The 19140-nt window shown below is 40.9% G+C and overlaps 1 protein-coding gene across 3 annotated transcripts; it reads left to right on the top strand.

The window, feature by feature from the left end:
* The first annotated feature begins 2990 nt into the window (after positions 1 to 2990).
* CHRNB4 (cholinergic receptor nicotinic beta 4 subunit) lies at positions 2991 to 15880 on the top strand. Of its 3 annotated transcripts, none has more exons than XM_063412380.1 (6): positions 2991 to 3187; positions 7741 to 7886; positions 9701 to 9745; positions 9871 to 9980; positions 12367 to 13339; positions 15402 to 15880. In XM_063412380.1, the coding sequence occupies exons 1-6, from the start codon at positions 3133 to 3135 to the stop codon at positions 15540 to 15542; spliced, it is 1470 nt and encodes a 489-aa protein (XP_063268450.1). In that variant the 5' UTR covers positions 2991 to 3132; the 3' UTR covers positions 15543 to 15880. The 3 variants fall into 3 exon arrangements, with proteins under 3 accessions (XP_063268450.1, XP_063268451.1, XP_063268452.1); XM_063412381.1 differs by having other exon boundaries at positions 2991 to 3191; positions 7745 to 7886; XM_063412382.1 differs by having other exon boundaries at positions 3150 to 3165; positions 7753 to 7886.
* The last annotated feature ends 3260 nt before the right edge of the window (positions 15881 to 19140 follow it).

Here is a 19140-nt window from a genome sequence, read left to right as displayed (position 1 = left end):
AGAAATCACCATGATAAATCCACAGAAAGGGGCAGCCAGTTTCCCTGGACACTTGGACATCTTGTGTTCCTCAGCACCAGGAACAGCCCCCAGCCAGGTCAGTGGATGCTCCCTGCCTGCCATTCCCACGCTTTCACAGTGCATTAACATGCAGATCCACAGGATCACATATGCTACTATCTGCTAAAAAGGCTTTTCATTTCGAGACCTCAGCTTAAATGAACAAATGGAATCCTGCAACATCACTGTGGGGAAAGCAATTGCAGAGGACCAGGGATGAAGGAAGACCTTGAGAGCTCTGTCAGAATGAGTGAATGCAAGTGGATGGTAAAGGAAGGAATATGAAAAGCAGCCGTGGTGATTCCTCCCTTGCACCTCAGCTTCAGCAGGATAACCCGAGCAGTCAGTGCATGGCCTGGGACCCTCTGGCTGTGTGAGGGCCCAGCTTTGGTGAAGCAATCCCAGCCTGTTTTGTTATACCCTGAACTGCTCCTCAGCTCTCAAGCACCAAGCAGCATGAGATAGTACAAGCACAGAGACTTCAGGGGCCACACATCTGTTCCTTCTGTAACCACTGCAAAAGCACAGAGGCTGGGTTGGCAGACAGAAGATTTGCCTTTGGGGAGAAATAGGTCAGATCAGAAAGTAACAACTGAGAAACAGATGCAGCCTTTCTTCCCCATCACACTGGTACTTTGCTCAAACACACTCTGATTAACTGAAGGTTCAGCTCTCTGAAAGCAATTCCCTGTACATTATGAGAGACAATCTTGCCCAGCAGGCTCAGGAGTGTGGCAAGGTCTCTGCTGTAGAAGCCTCTGACAAGGTACATGACAAGCACACTGTCGTGAGAAGCACAAAGTGGAAGGCTGGAGATAAAGACTTGGGACACACCTCCTCTGTTTTTTAACCTTTGCAAGAGAACAATTTGCTAAGGTCTCTTTTTACATGCTGTTGATTAAACATGAGCAAAACCAGAGAAATAATATTATATTTTCATGCAGTTCATCTATTTACAGGTACTCACTAGGACTGCACTGGTTTTTTTTAAGTCAGGTAGATTTCCCCACCAAGACTGTTCTGTTTGTCTTACTGAAACAATACACACTCCCCCTTGGGTCTCACACTGCTCAGAATCATAGAACAATTTCAGTCAGAAGGGACCTTTTTAAAGGTCATCTAGTCCAACTCCACTCTGCAATGAGCAGGGACATCTTCAACTAGACCAAGTTGCTCAGAGCCTTGTACAGTCTGACTCTGCTTCCTTGGATGGGGCCTCTACCATCTACCACTTATCTGGGCAACCAGTTCCAGTGTTTCAACATCCTTATTGTAAAAAATTAATTCCTTATACCTAGACTGAATTCACTTCTTTTAGTTTAAAAACATCACCCCTTGTCCTATTAAAAAAATCTGTCCTCATCTTTCTTATAAGCCCCTTTAAATGCTCAAAGACCACATTAAGGTCTCCTAGACCCTTTTCTTCTCCAGGCTAAACAGTCCCAATTTAAACCAATTCTAGCTAATGGACAGTGAATATGAGAGAAAAGGGAGTGATGAAAGCAGAAAAAAAGACTGAAAATAACAGGCAGAAACTTGCACAGGTGACCCCTGACACCAGGCTTAACTTACTAATTAAGATCTGCAATAAACTCAGCACATTAATGTTGGTATGTTTAACAATAAGGCAACAGTGTGCTGAGAAAATTTTTTGAGTACACAAAGTGTTGCCAGAGATCAGCCAGAGTCAAGACAGCACTCAATATGAGTTTAAAAATCTTGCTCGTTTATTCAGCTATTTAACTGAATATTATTTATTCGAGTATTCAGCTATACTGTGCAAAGCATATCATGCACCTAGCTCTGAACATCACTGGTTAAACCACAGTGTTCACACATCTTTGCAGTGTACATGATTGTCTTAGAAGCTCTGTCCACGTGGCTGGATGCTGTGAGCCTTCTCCAACTTATGGTCAATGCATCCTGTCTAGCATCCTGTTACAGCTATTGCTCCAAACTTTACCTCATCCTTATCCCATCTAAGGAACAGTTCAAGAATGTTTCAGCCTCTACTCATCCTTTAGGCTAAAAGCAGGATTGTGCACATGTCCCTGCTTTTCCAGCCATGCATCCACACAGAAGTCATCAACCATCAAGTCTGCTACCTAGTCTACAGAACTTTTTATCATCTAAATGCACCTCTAAACAAAATTGATTTCGTTTACTTATAGAAAAGTTTAGAAGTTACAGGTAATCAAAGTTGGTTTGGCTTTTTTTCTATCCATGGACTTCAGCCTGTCCTACAGTGCTTGCAAAGGGCATATAAGATATCTTTTTTGCCCCCTCCTTCTACACAAATCTTCCCACAGCAAGTTCCAAAACACATGACACTCTACAGTCTGCTAAGTCCTTCAGCTCTAAAAGATGAATTCCACAGAATTTCTCTAATGCTCCTCTGAAGTGTCTTTATCCCTACTGCCACTTCACCACAGATTGCTTTAGCTTTCTTTTAAAAATCCTATCAGATACTAATGAAAACAAATTTTCTGTTCCTCTCTTGGTGCTCCCAAAAAGTTTTTTGAGCTCTAGTTTAAAGAGATCACACATGTGGGCCTTTGGGTGGAAAAGGGTTGGCAATAGGCAATAAATTTTCTCTCTTGACACAGAAAATAACCCTCTGCTAGGGCTATAATTTATTGACACTAAGAGGTTTTATGGCACAAGTTATTACCCACTCTTCTCACACAGCTATTCCCACCCAGTGCACTTATTAATCAGAAAGCCTTTTAAATGTGATCTAGTAGCAAGAATTAAGCAGTTGTGTTTTGCACATCATGTCCCTTAGCTTGCTATTTCATTTCCTCTTTTTCAACATTATCACATTATGTTCACTCTTCTTATTTGCTTTTCCTCTTCACAAAGCTCTTTAAACAGCTGCAAAGGGGGAGGGACCACTATGCTCACGAAAATTCCACTTTGCAGAACGCTTCTGTCAGGTCCTACTGTCTGTCTCTTTCCAGGCATTTCATACCTCCAAGATTCAGGTCTGCTTTTCCATCTCTTGCCTCTGCCAGCAGAGCCTATTACCAGCTGTCTGAGCTGCAGAACAGTAATACACATCTTCTGACTGCCATGAGGAAAATGCACTCCCTCGTTCTCTTTGTAGTGGGCTCCTTTTGTCTGCACGGTAAGTGACCTTTTCCTTCTCCTACAGTTTCAGAACAGAGAGGGCTTTGGGGGGTACAAGGTAGGACAGTGACAGGAGCTCCATCACCATCACCTCGGGAGGTTGCAGACTTTAGGAGGATTTATAAAATTGATCATTTTAGTGTTGTTTTGGGCTTGTTTGGTACCAGCGCATGCAGAATGATGGATATGGACAGACGGGTGGGATATAAAATTACATAACAGTAGGAGATAACAATGATACTGACTAAATAATATCCCTTTATATGCTCCCAGGATCATCTTTGATAGGAAAAGCAGAAATTGTGCTGAAGGTGAAAAAATGAACCATGACATGATCCATAAATATGACAGATGTCATCCCTCTGCCATTATTTTCTCAAGTTCCTATATTTTGCAAAGTTCATAATTCCCGATTTTTTAAATTAGAATGTAAACAGTTTAAATTAAGTTGTCATATGTAACTACATGCTACGAAAAACATATATTTATGCTTTTTATGCAAGAACATTTCCCTCAGGCTGTCAGGATTTCTTGGATATGTTTTACCCAACACAAACAGCCTGACTGCAGCACGAAATAGTGCATTTAGTGTGGGAGCACCTTCCCATGGAGAGGCTCCACTGAAGTGCTCTGAGAGAAACTGGCTGAAACTGAACCAAGATCAGATCACACACTTCCCATTCTTACCTATTCATTCCACACTTGTTTTGTTTCTTCTGTCTCTGAAAGGCAACTTTAGAAAACATCTGCTTTGTAACAAAAGGAGAGTGAGGGCCCACTTCAGATTTTTGTTATACACTTCCAAACCCCTGAGTATTTCCTTTTTTATTTGCATTAATTGCAGTGTAAAAATTAAAAATCTTTAAAATAGAATAAATTCACTGCTACCTTCCACTGGAACAATAAGCATTCCAAATCAGCATGTGTTCTTCTAAGAGGTTATGAAAATCTTTTTGCTTGAGATCATGTTGAGAAGTAACAACATCATGAAGTAATTTCAAAGAAGATAATGGGACTGTTTCATTGCTGCTTCTTACTTGCTCTTTACTAATTACAGATGGAAACTTATGTCTCTTGTTTGTGAGAGTGTAAAGGACTAAAGTGGTTACAGATGCTACAATGTTACTTCTGAACAAATACTATTTCAGCATTCCTTACCATAACTGAATTCAGAGAAACACCAGAAATATATCTTACGTTAAATTTTGAAATGTGGACAGTGATAACAGTGAACTTGCATGTATTTCTCAGCATTGCCCTTTTTTTTTCCTGTGGAAATCAACAAATTTGCCATTACACTGAAATCAAAGAGCATAACACAGGATATCTAGTTATTTCATTTTATGTCTTTAAATTAGACTATGCAAAAAGGAATATCTCCACAGCAGAGTGAATGAAGTCTGTGGTTTACTTTCTTCTGCTGTGAAATTGAAAGCATCTTAGTGCAATTTTTTTTTAATGCTCGTAGTCCCACAAAGAAAACAAACTTAGTGAGGAATGTGTACTGCAAGTTATGTGGCAATTGCTCTCCTTGTCACAGAGCAGATGTGTAGCGTGTTCAGTGAAGCTAAAATATTTCTCCAGCTCAAGATCTACCCCAATGGGCTTTATTTATTACTGCTTTCAGTACACAAAGATACTCCACTCCCAAATTAGGACTGCCTGATCATAATTGTTAAAATCAATTGTCTAAAAGCATCAGTCTACCCCCTTCAACATCTGTGGTGATTACTGCTATTTGGAAAAAAACCCGCTTTGTGGGAGAAACTGCACTTCCATTTCTTCCAACCCTGAGAGGAAAAAGAGAAGTTTCAAAGGCCAGGCTACTGACACACAATGCACATAAAGATGAAACCTGATGCCTGGTAATTTTGTTCTCATTAAGTGCCATCTGGTTTATATGTAGATTGTTAATGGAAAGTAGACTATAAAAATTAGACAAGAAGCACTCATTTTACTCCCCAGTATTGACAGAGATATTGGTTTTAACAGATTTTAAGGCAGTTCAGGGCTGACACCTAGTGGTGTGTGATACAGGCTTCTGAGTGAGGTGACAGATTAGCCCCTTTAATTCTGGTCACTGATTTTGTAAAGGATTATCCCAAGTGAAGAAATGCCTTCACTAAGAACAGGTAATAATTTCTCAAAGGTATTCATTGTTGAATAAATAGTTTTTATAATTAAAGTCATGGCTTGTCATTAATCCACATAAAGTTTATTAACAGTCAGTACTTGGAAATCTGAGCTGTTCTCATCAGACATGCAGACCCCACACTATGTTTGTTTTTGCAGACCAGACAACTGTGATTGCTAAACGCAGGTTTCAGAGTAAAAATTAATTACAAATCCAGAATTAGCTTTCTGCAAATATTCTACAGTTTGTACTTCTTACTCTCTGCTTAGCAAATACTCTCTGTGCTGGAATATTCACAGACAAAGGCATTTTCACAATGCCGTGAAAACACAGTTAACAATTCAAACAAGAACTCTTATCTTAGCTAACAGTATTCAGTGACCACTGAATGAAACAAACCAACCGACAATTTATTTATATTTGAATTATAGCCATGTGTTTACATCACTTACATATGCAACAGTGGGAATGTCTACTAAAAAAATATCTACAACAAACAAACCCAACATAAAACTCACCAAACCATACAATAAAATAACTTTAACAAGGATTCTCCTTGAACTACCACAGGACTTCTAACCTATCCCTATAACCACAAGAAGATTCATTCCTAGAACATGGTCCTCTTCTCTTCACAGTAACAAATTTAGCTTTTCCTTGATTGCTATACACAAAAAACCCACCCCAGAATCTGAAGCTTAACAAGACTCAGCATAGCTCTAGCTTGATAAGCTTTTGATTAGGCACCTTGCATTGAGAACAAATGTCGTATTAAAATATCACGTGGTATAGGGCTTTTACAATGACTTGCAGGGAGGTACAAAGCAAGTGTGAATCAAAAAACAAACACAGATACATTCACCCAAACTTGTTTTCCCAAATTGCTTGCAAAGTATTTTAAAAGCTTATTCTGAAGAACAAACTTATAATTAAGTATAGGTGAAAACTCTGGGCTACGAGGCCACAGCTCATGCTGGTCTCACAAGAATTAAGCCTGGTGTTTACCCCAACCTTTCCACAGAGCTCGAGTAAAAGTTGTTCTTAGATATGAAATCTCTGATTGATAATCTTTTCTTTTACCTCACTCCACTTTCTCACTAGATCACAAACAAGAAGGTCTTAGGATATTTTTTTAACCTGAGTTGGATTCAGAAGAATTTCAAGTTTCAGGAGAGACTTGGTCAGCCTAGCAACTTGAAGCCCAGTTCACAAGGAGATATGGCACCTTCCAGATATGCACACAAACTTTGGCTTTGATCCTGGCCTTTTGGTGTCTGCCTTTCCCCAGATTTCATGAATATGCTACAACATAAAAAACCTCCAGAACAAATTAATGCACCACAAATTTAAAATACTTGCATGACCAGTGATTTTACTGCATGGAATTGCTCTGGGAAATAATGAAGCAAGTATGCTGTAAGGACACTACTCTCATTTCTGCAATATCCAGAGGTGAATTAGGTGGGCTGAATTAGGTGACCTTTTCTATGGAAGAGTCATTCTATCAATTGCATTGGAACCTGCTTTCACTAACACTATAATTTCATCAGCATCACAACACAGAACTGCCTGACACACAGCACAATGTCTCTGTTCTGTTATCAGGACCTTGTTCATCAGTATTGTCAGGTGGTCAACAGTGGCTTGAATAGCCCATTGGGATGACTTTAAAAAGCACACAAAGAACATGAGAACAGAATAAACGACTCTGGGGTTGTGCCAGAAGCTGCTCTGCTACACAGGGAAGGTTCAGGCTTGTTTGATAGTAACCTATAGATACTACATTTTGTAGTCACTGGACTCCAGCTTTGGCAATCAAAGATTTATGGTATTTGTGCAAGTCCTCAAATCGGGTCTTACTTCCACATAAAATAACTCTAATATACTGCCTTGGGTTTTCAAATTTTGGGACAGAAACATCACTAGCTACCAGAGAGTCCCTAGTCATTAAAAAATCCTTTATGACTCCTACAGCTTATCCCCTGGTTTTCTCTACTTAAGAGTCTTTAAATTTATATGTGTACCTGCAACTCTGTCTCCTACAGTACTAAAGAGAGAAGTCACAGCTGGACCCCTCCCTTTGGATCATAGAATAATTCTTCCCTTGCTATTAAGAGGATGGTTTGCTCCCAGTTTCTGAGTGTATTCCCAAAAGTATCTAACAATTTGAGCTTCACATTTTATTGCAAAAGGGTTCTGATTGATCTGCTTTGATCTGTGCTCTGTGGACAGTCAACTCCCGCAGAACAGATACCACTGCAAGCACCACATCCTCCTGTTCACACAAACCTACAGTCATTAGAAAATCAAAAGCTGTCATTATTTCTCCAAGACGATCTGATACACAGATATTCTGTGACCCCTCATCATGTCGCTTTAGTCTTCCTTCCATAATCCTGTTTGGTGATGCTTTACAGCAAGCATGGCAGCAGATGCTGAAGAAAAACTAATGAACCACCTACTGAGTCCTGACAGATACAATAAGTTAATTCGACCAGCTGTCAACTCCTCCCAGTTGGTATCCATAGAACTGCAGGTTTCCCTGGCACAGCTCATCAGTGTGGTAAGTTCAAACCAGGCTATGCCTTTACATTCAATACTACTGCACAGCACTCTAAGTAATAGTTATGCTGGTATTGTTATGTGTCTATGTGTCTGTTCTTTTCTCATCTGAGTAACACTATTAATAGGCAGAGCCCATACATGCAATTACTGGTTTTATACCTCACAATGGAGCTCCAATGGGGAAACCAGTCTATGCCTAAGCATTGAAAGACTGGGGGCAGATCTTCATCCAATAGCTGGATTCCATCTAGCTGAAATTCAAAATCATTGCACTGATTTCAGTATAGTTACTGCAAGTTACCCCAGGTCAGGACCCATCCTGGACTGTGCACACCACCCACCATAAGTGGAACACTAATCCATCTTCTACTGAGGCGGTTCAATGGCCTGAAAACAAGTTACAAAACCACATCCAAATCACATATCAGGCATATCAATATCGATATCAGGCATATCAATAAAGAACAGTGGAATGTTGTAAAGAAAAACACAGTTCTGGCTGGAATAGCTTAACATGGTTAAAACAATCCTCATGAAAGCAACTCCTCAAGTTCAATAAAAACTACTTTAGTGGGCCTAAAAGACACTTAACACCCACAAGGTTTGTGTGCGTTTGACAGTTATTCCAAGGTATAAACACATGATTATTAAGAGAGGTTAACATTAACTGCAGTGGGAATGAGAGCCAGCATGTAAGTGGAAAAATTTCCTGAATTGGGGTGTTCAACTCTGCTGCTCTTTCCCTGGATGATAAAAAAGATACAGAAGATTGCCTCCCTGTCAGAATTTATGTTAAGGGCTAGTGACTAGATTCCTGCAAAATTTAGGAGATGTAGAGAATTTATGTTCTGAAATTCAAGAGGAAATGAGAAGGACTCTGTTGGAATGAAAGGGAATCTGTACAAACAGCTGAGTTTTCATACACACATGCAGATTGGATATATTATATGTAGATATACACACAGGTGTGCATACACACAGGATTCAATGCCATGTATACCAGACAATTCTAGTTAAGTGCTCTCTCTCTCTCCTGGGGAGCTCCATCTGGACACAGGCATGCCTCCGTACATCCTGCACTACCACCACGAGAACAGTGTCCCCAAGAGTGCAGATTCTGGGCATAAAAAGGGAGCTGTCTTGCTCCAGAGGCCCCGGGGATGAACAGTCTAAACAAGGTGGATGAATGAGCAAGGATCAAGACTAGCACAGCTCAGTCTCTATCCCTCTATAGCCTCACTCTTCGAGCAGAACAAAATTAGGCATCTTGTAGGCCCCAACAATCTCAAGCATCTTCAAGATCAGAGAATTAACTCATTTTCCTACAGAAAACCTCCTGACAGATCTTCTACAGGGAGGTTTGTCTTCTGAACTGCTGTCTAGAGACAGCAGCTCATGAAGCAGGGCCTGCCAGCTGATTGCCTGCCAGACCTTACACCAACCTCACACAACCTCATGCAGGCCTCCCTGATGGTCAAAAGTCTCTCCTGTTTCAAATCAAAGGTGGAAAAGCAGGGTAGGGGAGGAAACCAGCTTAGCAAGGTGGTGGTCATTGTTTCCGAACAACTACACTCACTCCTGCCATAACTGTTCTTGTTAAAAGGCATTTGGAATTCTACATTTATCGGGTTACTATGTATCATCAGTATGTGTACAAGACTGGCCATCTTACCTCAGAGATATGTCTGTCATGAAATACACTATTACAACACTAACACAATATCATGCTCAAAAACCTACCAAATAAATCTTATTACTGCAATGAAGTGAAACATTTTAGAAGCCAGTTTTTGTCTCCATTTTCCCCTGCAGAATGAACGGGAGCAGATCATGACTACGAACGTCTGGCTGAACCAGGTAACAAACCCACAGAGAAACGGCTCTTGCAAACCACAAATGTGACTGCTTTCACTCCATCATGTGATTGTTTTATTAGTGCTGGTCAGGACACTCCCATCACTACTGTACAATTCTTCTCTTAGGAGTGGATTGATTATCGGCTGGCTTGGAAGCCCTCTGACTACGAAGGAATAAATAAACTGAGAATACCTGCAAAACACATCTGGTTGCCAGACATTGTGCTTTACAATAAGTAAGTAAAACTGATGTAGTTTATGCAGACAATGAACAAAAATTTAACCAAGGAACAAACATCAGAAATAATGAAGTAGGTCTGGTAAAATTTTAAAACTGAATTTTGTCACTTTTATCACTTTCTGTCACTAGATAGTAGCAAGTGTATCTGACTGGGCTACTGGGCTCAAAGATCATTTTAGTAACATCAATGCTCTGGTTAAAGAAATTCCAGCAGAGCTAGAAGATATCTGCAGTGTGAGCAGTTACAGCAGAGGACCCATGGCAAGGCTCACAACTGAGACAGATTTATATGAAAATAGACTGTATGGAAAGAATAAACTGTAGGTATAAGTGCAGTTGCAAGGAGACATCTGCGATCCTTTCAGACATCTTAGGGTCTGAGATACAGCTTTGTCTCCTTCCCCCACTCCTTCTTCTACCACAGACCCCAGGACATAAATCTGTTACAAAGTTCACACATACCATAACTCCAGGAGTTCATAGTCATGTAGAAAATCAAATTATATTCCATTTTCAAAAAGCATTGAAAAAATCCATTTTATGAATACATAATAAACCTGTCAACATTTGACCCTGTAGCTTTATAGTACTGAGAAAAATATACTTCAGTTCCTCTTTCAAACAAACAGCTGAGAATTTTGTTTTCCTTTGGTTTGAGTCTCTAGCAAAACCTTCAAGTGGATGATAAACTTTTTTTAAATAATCAAAATTTATACTTTTATGATACTTTGAAAACCAATGAATTCCTGAACACATGATGATTTATGAACATATACAGATGGGAAACCCAGGAAGTTTATATATAACTGAGTTAAGTCCTTGGAATCCTACTACTGGAAACTAGATTTGATGAGCACTTAAAACTAATGTTTTAGTCACAAAATGATTGAGCCAGTGGATTAGGATGTACTGTGCCTGGTCAAAGCTTGTTCTAGTAAATTGTGCCTCTGTCCTCTGTTTCTTTTTCCTGCTGGCCAAGTGATACCATTTGATAATTTGTAAAAATAGGAAGAAATAGTTTCAAAAGGTTCCTTAAATGAACAGGAACAAGCCTCACCATATTGGATGTCTACACTAGTACAAAGCTTCAATTAAATTTCAGCTAAAGGACAGCTCCACGTAACTTCCTGCTGCTGGAGCAGAGTTCAGAGGCATCAGCCAGTTCAAGATGCTCAGGAAAACACAAAGCATGTCCCCATGCCCACAGCTCTGTCTGTGGCCTGTGCAGAAGGCTCTGAGACTGCAGCCCAGCCTCTTCACACTGAGACAGGGCAGTCAGCACCAGGACTCATATTCCCAGCCCAAGAGTCTGCCCAGCACATGGCATGGCACAATGGCAAAGCCAACTCAGGGAGTATAGATATGTCAGAACAAAGATACAATTCATTTCTCAAAAAAGAGCTATTTTATACCAGGTGAGAGCCCTTTCCAGAGCCAAACCTAACTGATTCAGACACATGTGCCAAAGCTTAGATATTTGTAGCATTTCCCTACTTAGGAAAAAAAAAATCACCCTTAGCACTGAAATAAACTATTTTCCATGATGCCTTGTCAACAAACATGAATACCACCTCAGGATATCTAATGGCTTAAAGAGCCCTACCTTGTTTGCCCAGACTGTTGGACAGGAGAAGGTACTACTGACTGATAGTGATCTTCTCCCTGAGTGAAAGGGCCCATCACAGCATTGAAGACTCCCTGGTGGAAGTTCAGCAGTTGGAAGAGATACAAAACCAAGATTATTTGTGGGCACTAAGAATGTGGTGGCTTGTCTGTTCTGGTTTCGTAATAAGTAAACATTAACTGGAGTGACGCAATAAATTATAACTCATATAATTACATTTCCTCTGCCTACACTCTCCCTGTATTTCTAACTAATGCTGCTCATCCTTATTTTCTTGTCCAAGTCATTTAGGAATGATGCTCTGTGTTCTTAGCAGTGGCTGTGTTCCAGATCAAAGGTACCTCCATTTTCACATGGGATGATCTCATTTTTGTGCAGTCTTCAGAGATGTAGGAAGCTTTAATTAATTGAGCAAACATTTACAAAATACATTGATTTCTTCTGATGAAACAGAAGTGTGTATTCAATATCTAATAATAATTTTATAACTTTTTTTTCTGTAAGTATTGGATCAAAAATCACCTCTCTCACTGGGAGAAATGCATACATTGATCTCCCTATCAAGTTATAGCTCCCTACAGCACAGATTTCAGAATAAAAGTGATTATTAGAACAACTGCTAAACTTTAAATTCTCTAAAATTTGATTCTTAGAACAACTGGGGCCCACAAGACCAAGAATATCAGACCTTTTCTGTTTTGAACTATGTTTTTCCTGTTAATATTTTATCACTTTCTCCCATCTCTCCTCTCCTTAGCGCGGACGGGACGTACGAGGTCTCGCTGTACACAAATGCCATTGTAAAGAACAATGGAAGCATTCTCTGGTTGCCACCAGCCATTTACAAGAGTGCCTGCAAGATTGAGGTGAAGCATTTCCCATTTGACCAGCAGAACTGCACCCTGAAGTTCCGGTCCTGGACATACGACCACACAGAAATTGATATGGTGCTTAAGACTTCCATGGCAAGCATGGACGACTTCACGCCAAGCGGAGAGTGGGACATTGTAGCACTCCCAGGAAGAAGGACTGTAAACCCTCTGGACCCCAATTATGTCGATGTGACATATGACTTCATTATCAAAAGGAAACCACTTTTTTATACCATCAATCTTATCATTCCCTGTGTGCTAATTACATCCTTAGCCATCCTAGTATTCTACTTGCCTTCAGACTGTGGTGAAAAAATGACCTTATGCATATCTGTGTTGCTTGCCTTGACTGTGTTCTTGCTGCTGATCTCCAAAATTGTCCCTCCGACATCTCTAGATGTTCCACTGATTGGGAAGTATCTCATGTTCACAATGGTGCTGGTGACCTTCTCAATAGTCACCAGTGTCTGTGTGCTCAATGTCCACCACAGATCTCCAAGCACTCACACTATGCCCCCCTGGGTAAAGCTGGTTTTCCTTGAAAGACTCCCGGCCTATCTGTTCATGAAGCGCCCAGAAAATAATTCTCCACGGCAAAAGCCATGCAACTGCAAAAAGACAAAAGCAGAGAATCCTTGTATGGAACCATCTGACTTCTACAAGAACTCTACCTACTTTTTGAATACAGCTTCTGCCAAAAGATATGATATGAAAGTCTCTGAGACACTTGACAATGTCAGCAGTCATCGAGATTTTAGGTTAAGAACAGGTGCAAAATTTTCTCCTGAAGTGCAAGAAGCAATTGATGGAGTCAGTTTTATAGCAGAGCACATGAAAAGCGATGACAATGACCAGAGTGTAAGTAAAAAAGAGAAATCCCTGTCCTTCCAAACTTCATCTTCTGTCCTCCTCTGTAACACGCTGTTCCTCAGAAAGCATATTTGAGCTCTCTAGCTATTGTCAAGATTTTAGAGAGATTCTAGATATAGCTCATAAGAGGAAATAATTTATGCCATTAATGAACAGCATTTTGGTAACTGCAAATACTCTCCTGACAAATAATATGGCTATTTCTACAAAAATAGATTTCCCAGTTAGTCCTGAAACACTCTTAAAAAAGCTTTGTTTGTCACATTCAAGTGGTGATTGGCAGGACAAGAAAACAATATTCAGTTCCAGGTTAGAAATAGAATATTTTTCACCACTGTGAATCAGTAAGACTGTGATTCAACCCATAGCCAGGCCAAGTTAACCAGAAACAAAATACCTACAGCTCATGCATTTATTTACCTAACTGAGCACAACAGGAGGATTTAGCAAAATTGGTAGAAGGCCTTTGCAAACACCCTTTCTGGGCTAAGACACCTGTCTGTATATGGCAAACACCATGGGTAGGATTAAAAACCTCAGCAGAGCTGACACTTCTTTCATTTCAGTTATTTTTATATATACCAGACTCATTACTGGTTAGGAGAAATACTTTATTTAAGCAGTGCAGCTGCTGCTGCTGCTCCATTCCCCTGCCCTACTCACAGGCCACTAGCTAGCACAATAGAGCTGACAGAAATACTCCGTGAGCAATGCTTGGAAAACTCAGGTGGGTCACAGGGGTTTTTTAGACAAGCACCCACAGCTGGGAAAAATCATCCTCATACCTACCATTGTCCTCTCTCTAATCCAGACCCCAGTGAGACTCCAGGTTCTCTATTCCTATTGTACTTTCCCTTCCTCAGCCAAGCAGATTAAATAAAGTCTGGTTCCTGATCTTGTAGAAGTCCCTAGAGGAGCATGCTGCTGAGTAGTTCATGTTTTCTATTAACTGAAATTACTGTCAATATAAATAAAGAAGTTCAGCTATTAACATTAGACATGAGCATGTAAACATTGAAAATGACTGAACAGAAGCTGACTTCACAGTGCAGGGAAAGGTTTTCTAATAGCTCAGAAATTCTTGCAAGGATATCTTGCACACTAAGGGATCTACAAAGCTTTCAGTTGATGGTAATAACAATTTTCAAGAGCATTTTATATATTGAAAATCCACTTACTGCTGTTCACATAGGGGTCCTCTGATATTACATACAATTTTTCTAGATGCATAACTTTATTCTCTGCTTCCTTTCCTCATCACAATGGTCTGATAACAACTGTTCATGTACATTTATATGGTCTGACTGCAGAAGCATTCAATTCCCATTAGCAGCAGTGGGAATTAAAAGTGTGCATCAAAGGAAAAATACATAATATTCTAATATCAGACATAATTCAGCTGACAAGGATGATAAAGTCACTGATGTGAGGACATTCCATGTGTAACTAGAATCAATGGGAGAGGAAAAATTATTCCTGAGATGCAAATGAAGATTGATATATTTCCCCTTTACGGTAATAGCCCAATTAGTCACTTCAGTCTGAGACAGAATCTAAGGCTACGACTTTCACAGACAACACATGCAGGGCAAAAAGGGATTTTAATAAAAGCAACAGTATTAATGTGCATTAAACCCCATGAATAAGATGACTGCTGATAAGAAAAGGACTCTGAAGCTAACCTTGTTTAACAGCAGTAAACACAACCTATTTTTGCCCACTGAGATTAATAACATTTACAAACTAAAACTGAAGAAAAAATCCCCTTAATTAGATTATAGTGTGGGTCCTTCAGGGCTGGTACCACACCAGGCAGCCACACTCAGTATCTGATGTATCCAAGAAAGCTAAGAAATATTTACTGTATCTTTCTCCACTGCTCAGATGGGTTGTAGGAGAAAAATCCCTTACCAAGACTAACTCAAGTTTATTCCCTGAACATTGAGATCTATTTCCTTTTATTTTGATAAACAAAAACTCAGCATTAGCAAGAGGAGGACCAAAAGAATATGACAAACTGCTAATATCTTTAACTGGCTTTTTCTTCCAGGTCATTGAAGATTGGAAGTATGTTGCCATGGTAGTGGACAGGCTGTTTCTCTGGATATTTGTCCTTGTTTGTGTCCTGGGGACTGTTGGATTGTTTCTGCAACCACTTTTTCAAAACCACACTGCTGCCATAAACCCTTAGCTATTCTTTAAAATTGTCAATACTTACACAGACATTTGGTCTCATTCTGTTCTCAGCTCTCCTTTGTTAACTCCACAGAGGTGCCAAGTGAGTGGCACATCCCTTAGAGTAGGGAAAAGGAAAGTAGAACTTGACTTACTGGGATAGGAAAAAAAGCAAAACAAACAGAATTTTTTTTTCCAGTGAGTCCAGTAGTTCTGGTGATGTCTTGCCCTTTTTTTCAATTATTTGAAGTCTGAACATTACAGTGAAAGACTTTTACAGTACAAGATGCCATCCTGGAATTATCATCATTATCATCATCATCATCATCCTATTATTATTATGTATTTTAAATATATTGCCTTAGGAAGGATATTTTCTTTCCTTAGAATACTGCAATTTCCCTATTACAAAGAAGGTACTGCTGTGAAACTTATTTCCTTCAAATACATCAAAACTATTTGTGTCTGATTTATAAAGAGCTTTGCAAGTGGGTTTTGATACTTAGATCTGAACTGAGAAACAGAAACACCTCTAAGGTAACCACTGAAAGGTTTCTCACCTTGCCATCTCTGGTAGCCAATGGATCAACAAAGGCCAAATTAATGTATGATAAACAAACATGTATATAATACTCTGTTTGATGATGAAATATAAATAAAACATAAACTTTTCCTTTATATAGATTTAGTCCTCAAATTTTCTGCAAGTTTAACAGCTCGTGTATCTGGGACACAAACACACTTTAGTGAGTCTGAGGCTATGAGCACAGGAAAGCGACAGAAGACGGTGAAAGGCAGCAAGAATGAGGGGATACCTGAGAACACACACACCTGTGTGTTTTTCTGGGGAGATTTTAATGTGGATTTAAGTATAACCCTCAACAGATCAGCTGGGGAAACACATAGAGTCTTAAAGTCTTTGGCAAAGGACAGATTGAGGCCCTAGACCCCCATCACAGGATGAACCCAGCACAGTTTGTTCCAGGTAACCTGCAAAAAGAGAAGTGGGCTCCTGGAACTTTTCAAGTTAAACCAATCTCAGTTTATCCTTGGGGTGATGTGAGGTCACATAACAACTGCACCATCAATTGTAAGTACAACTAATGCCTGGTGAACAAACTTGAAATCCCCTATTACTTGTGAAGGGGTTTGAGGCTCATGTGTCCCAAGGGGATTAGTTGACACCTAAACCTGTGTTCTTCAACAAGCCACAGCAGCAGACAGTTCCAGCTCTGCTTGTCTTCATCAAGACCAGGCTACATTTCCACCTAGACTGCCATTCCCAGGCAGCCCCCCATAAATACATAGATTTTAGCTGTGCCAAACGAGCTGCATCCACACCTTTGCAATTGTTCACAGCAGCTGCAGGACTGCATTCACTCCCTCCCAGCCCGTGGCTGAATGCCCCTGCAGCAGGGGCACACACTCCCATCCCTGTAGTCTGGGAGGGCTCCCCAGGGGCCTGAGCACTTCAGCAGTCTGAGGAGATAGGGGAAAAGCATCACAAGTGGGGTGGGTGAGGCTGTCTTCAGCCCCACGTTAAAAGCAGGAAGGGTTCACACTGTCACCCTCTCTTCCATTCCCCTTCCTCCAAACACTGTAGCTGTGTCCCTCATACAGGCAGGGCAGGGAGGTGAGGGATAACTATAGGACTGCCTGCCCCACTGATGCAGGTACACCCTGGGATCACCACAGCCTCCCACAGAGGGGGCAGGCCCCTGGCCATCTCCCCAGACATTAACTACTGTGGACACTCCCGAGGTGACCAGTGGGTGGTGTAAAGTTTAAATGGGGTTAACGCGCTTTCCCCGCCCTAAATGTTTCCTTCTCCTTCTCGGACCTAGAGAGGAAAGCCACTCCTCTGCAGGCAACTGAAACAAGAGCTGCGAGGTGAGATGGGGCACGGACAGACCACGGGGCAGAGGGCTGCCTTCCCCAAGCAAGGAGATGCTGCTGTATGTTAGGTTACATCCCAGCCACACACTGTCCCAGGTGCTGAACAGCTTTTTCTGCTGACAGAGAAGGCACAGGGAAGCCAGAGCAGCTGCCACCACTGTGCAGGCAGTGTAAAGGTGAAGGCCCTTTAAATATCAAAATAATCCTGAATAGGGGATCTGAAAGAGGGAGTAGACTTGCTGTGAGAGCTGCTGCAAGCTCCATCAGGGCAGGAGGGAGAGCGACTCAACCCAGCCAAGCCATGGATGCAGCAAGGCAGCTGCAGCTCCCCCTCCTGACACGGGCCAGTGCAGAGCACAGAGCCCCTTTCTATTGTTTCCACCCAGCATCAGCAGCACTCGGGGCTCTGTCCCACTCTGACCCTTCTCCTCCCCTTCTCCCTCTTATCCCCCCCCTCACTGCATGAATGCAACTGAAATGAGGCCTCAGGTGCTCCCATCTCAGAACTGGCCTTATCTTTACGAGCAGTAAAGACTGAGAGTGCTTGGCTCTGTAACTGCAGCCTTCAGCTGAATTATCCTCAGCACGGATAAAAGTTTTAGAAAGGATTTGGCAGCTCAGTTAGCAGCTATCACGGAGTCCAGGCAGATGAAGGCCTCAGACTTGACAAACCCAGAAAAAGCTTTCAAGAGGCACATCACTGGCCCCAGGGAGATCCCTGCAGAACCAGAGCTCCTCATCCAGGAAATGGTGGGCTCTGGTGCTTTCCATACACTGTGGCCACCTTACTCTATTCTTAATCTTGAGTGAAATATTATACTCTTTCCTACTTATGTTCTTGGAAACCACCTCTGTATTTTTAGCATTTCCAGACATAATGTAATCCATAGAAAACTTCAGAATGAAAAATTTCACCCGAAGTTCTAAAATTCTGAAAAATCTGTTTTAAAACCTGCATTTTCCAATTGGAAAATGCTATTTTTGCCTAACCCTCAGCAGCTCCACCTACATACTAAGTAGAACTGCTGCCAGTTTAACTTGTCAAAGAATTACAGGGTTTTCCACTTTGAGTTTTTGGCAAAATTTTAAAACTAGAAGACTGGAGAAAAGGAAATATCAAAAACGTCTTGCAAGCAAATACAAATATGAAAATGTCCCAGCTCACTGAACAAAATAAACTTCAACATTTCTACTTTTCAGGAATTTTACCACAATGCTTTCCATTTAAAAAAAAGGGCATTCAAAATGTCATTTTAGACTACAGTTGTTTTCCAGTGGTGCAACCAGTCTTTGCTTCCCTACTAGTGAGGAAAAACCTCTGTTTGGTTTCTCTTCATCCCCTACCATCCTGCCTAGAACACGTAGAAATTCCAACACCACCACTCACATGCACCACCTGCAGTTAGATGAGTTTACTGGGGGCTCTTTCTGCAGCCCTGCAGCCACAGCAAACTGGGAACAACAGCAAGCAAACTGGGAACAACTGGGAGCATCAATAGTACAGACCAAAGGTGGGAAAATACTCTTTTCTTCATCACCTGAGCTGATTAAGATTTGATCTTAAAAAACCTTAACAAAGCAAAACCCCTCTAATAGCAGCATGTTTATTAAAGAACAAAGGCTGCATAGTTTGTTACTGCAGATCTTCCTGGGTAGATCAGCTTCCCCCTACCATACAAATTCTTCTGTGCAGTTCTGCAATGCAGTCATGGTGACGT

This window comes from Prinia subflava, chromosome 15, assembly GCF_021018805.1.
Source record: "Prinia subflava isolate CZ2003 ecotype Zambia chromosome 15, Cam_Psub_1.2, whole genome shotgun sequence".
Lineage (NCBI taxonomy): Eukaryota > Metazoa > Chordata > Aves > Passeriformes > Cisticolidae > Prinia > Prinia subflava.
This window is presented reverse-complemented; position numbering and strand designations above follow the sequence as displayed.

Bases quoted from the DNA above. Each gene is read 5' to 3' on its own strand.
- CHRNB4 (XM_063412380.1), top strand. From the start codon at position 3,133: ATGAGGAAAATGCACTCCCTCGTTCTCTTTGTAGTGGGCTCCTTTTGT. The intron at 7,887-9,700 runs GTAAGTTCAAAC...TTTCCCCTGCAG, and splicing joins TGGCACAGCTCATCAGTGTG to AATGAACGGGAGCAGATCAT. The intron at 9,981-12,366 runs GTAAGTAAAACT...TCCTCTCCTTAG, and splicing joins GACATTGTGCTTTACAATAA to CGCGGACGGGACGTACGAGG.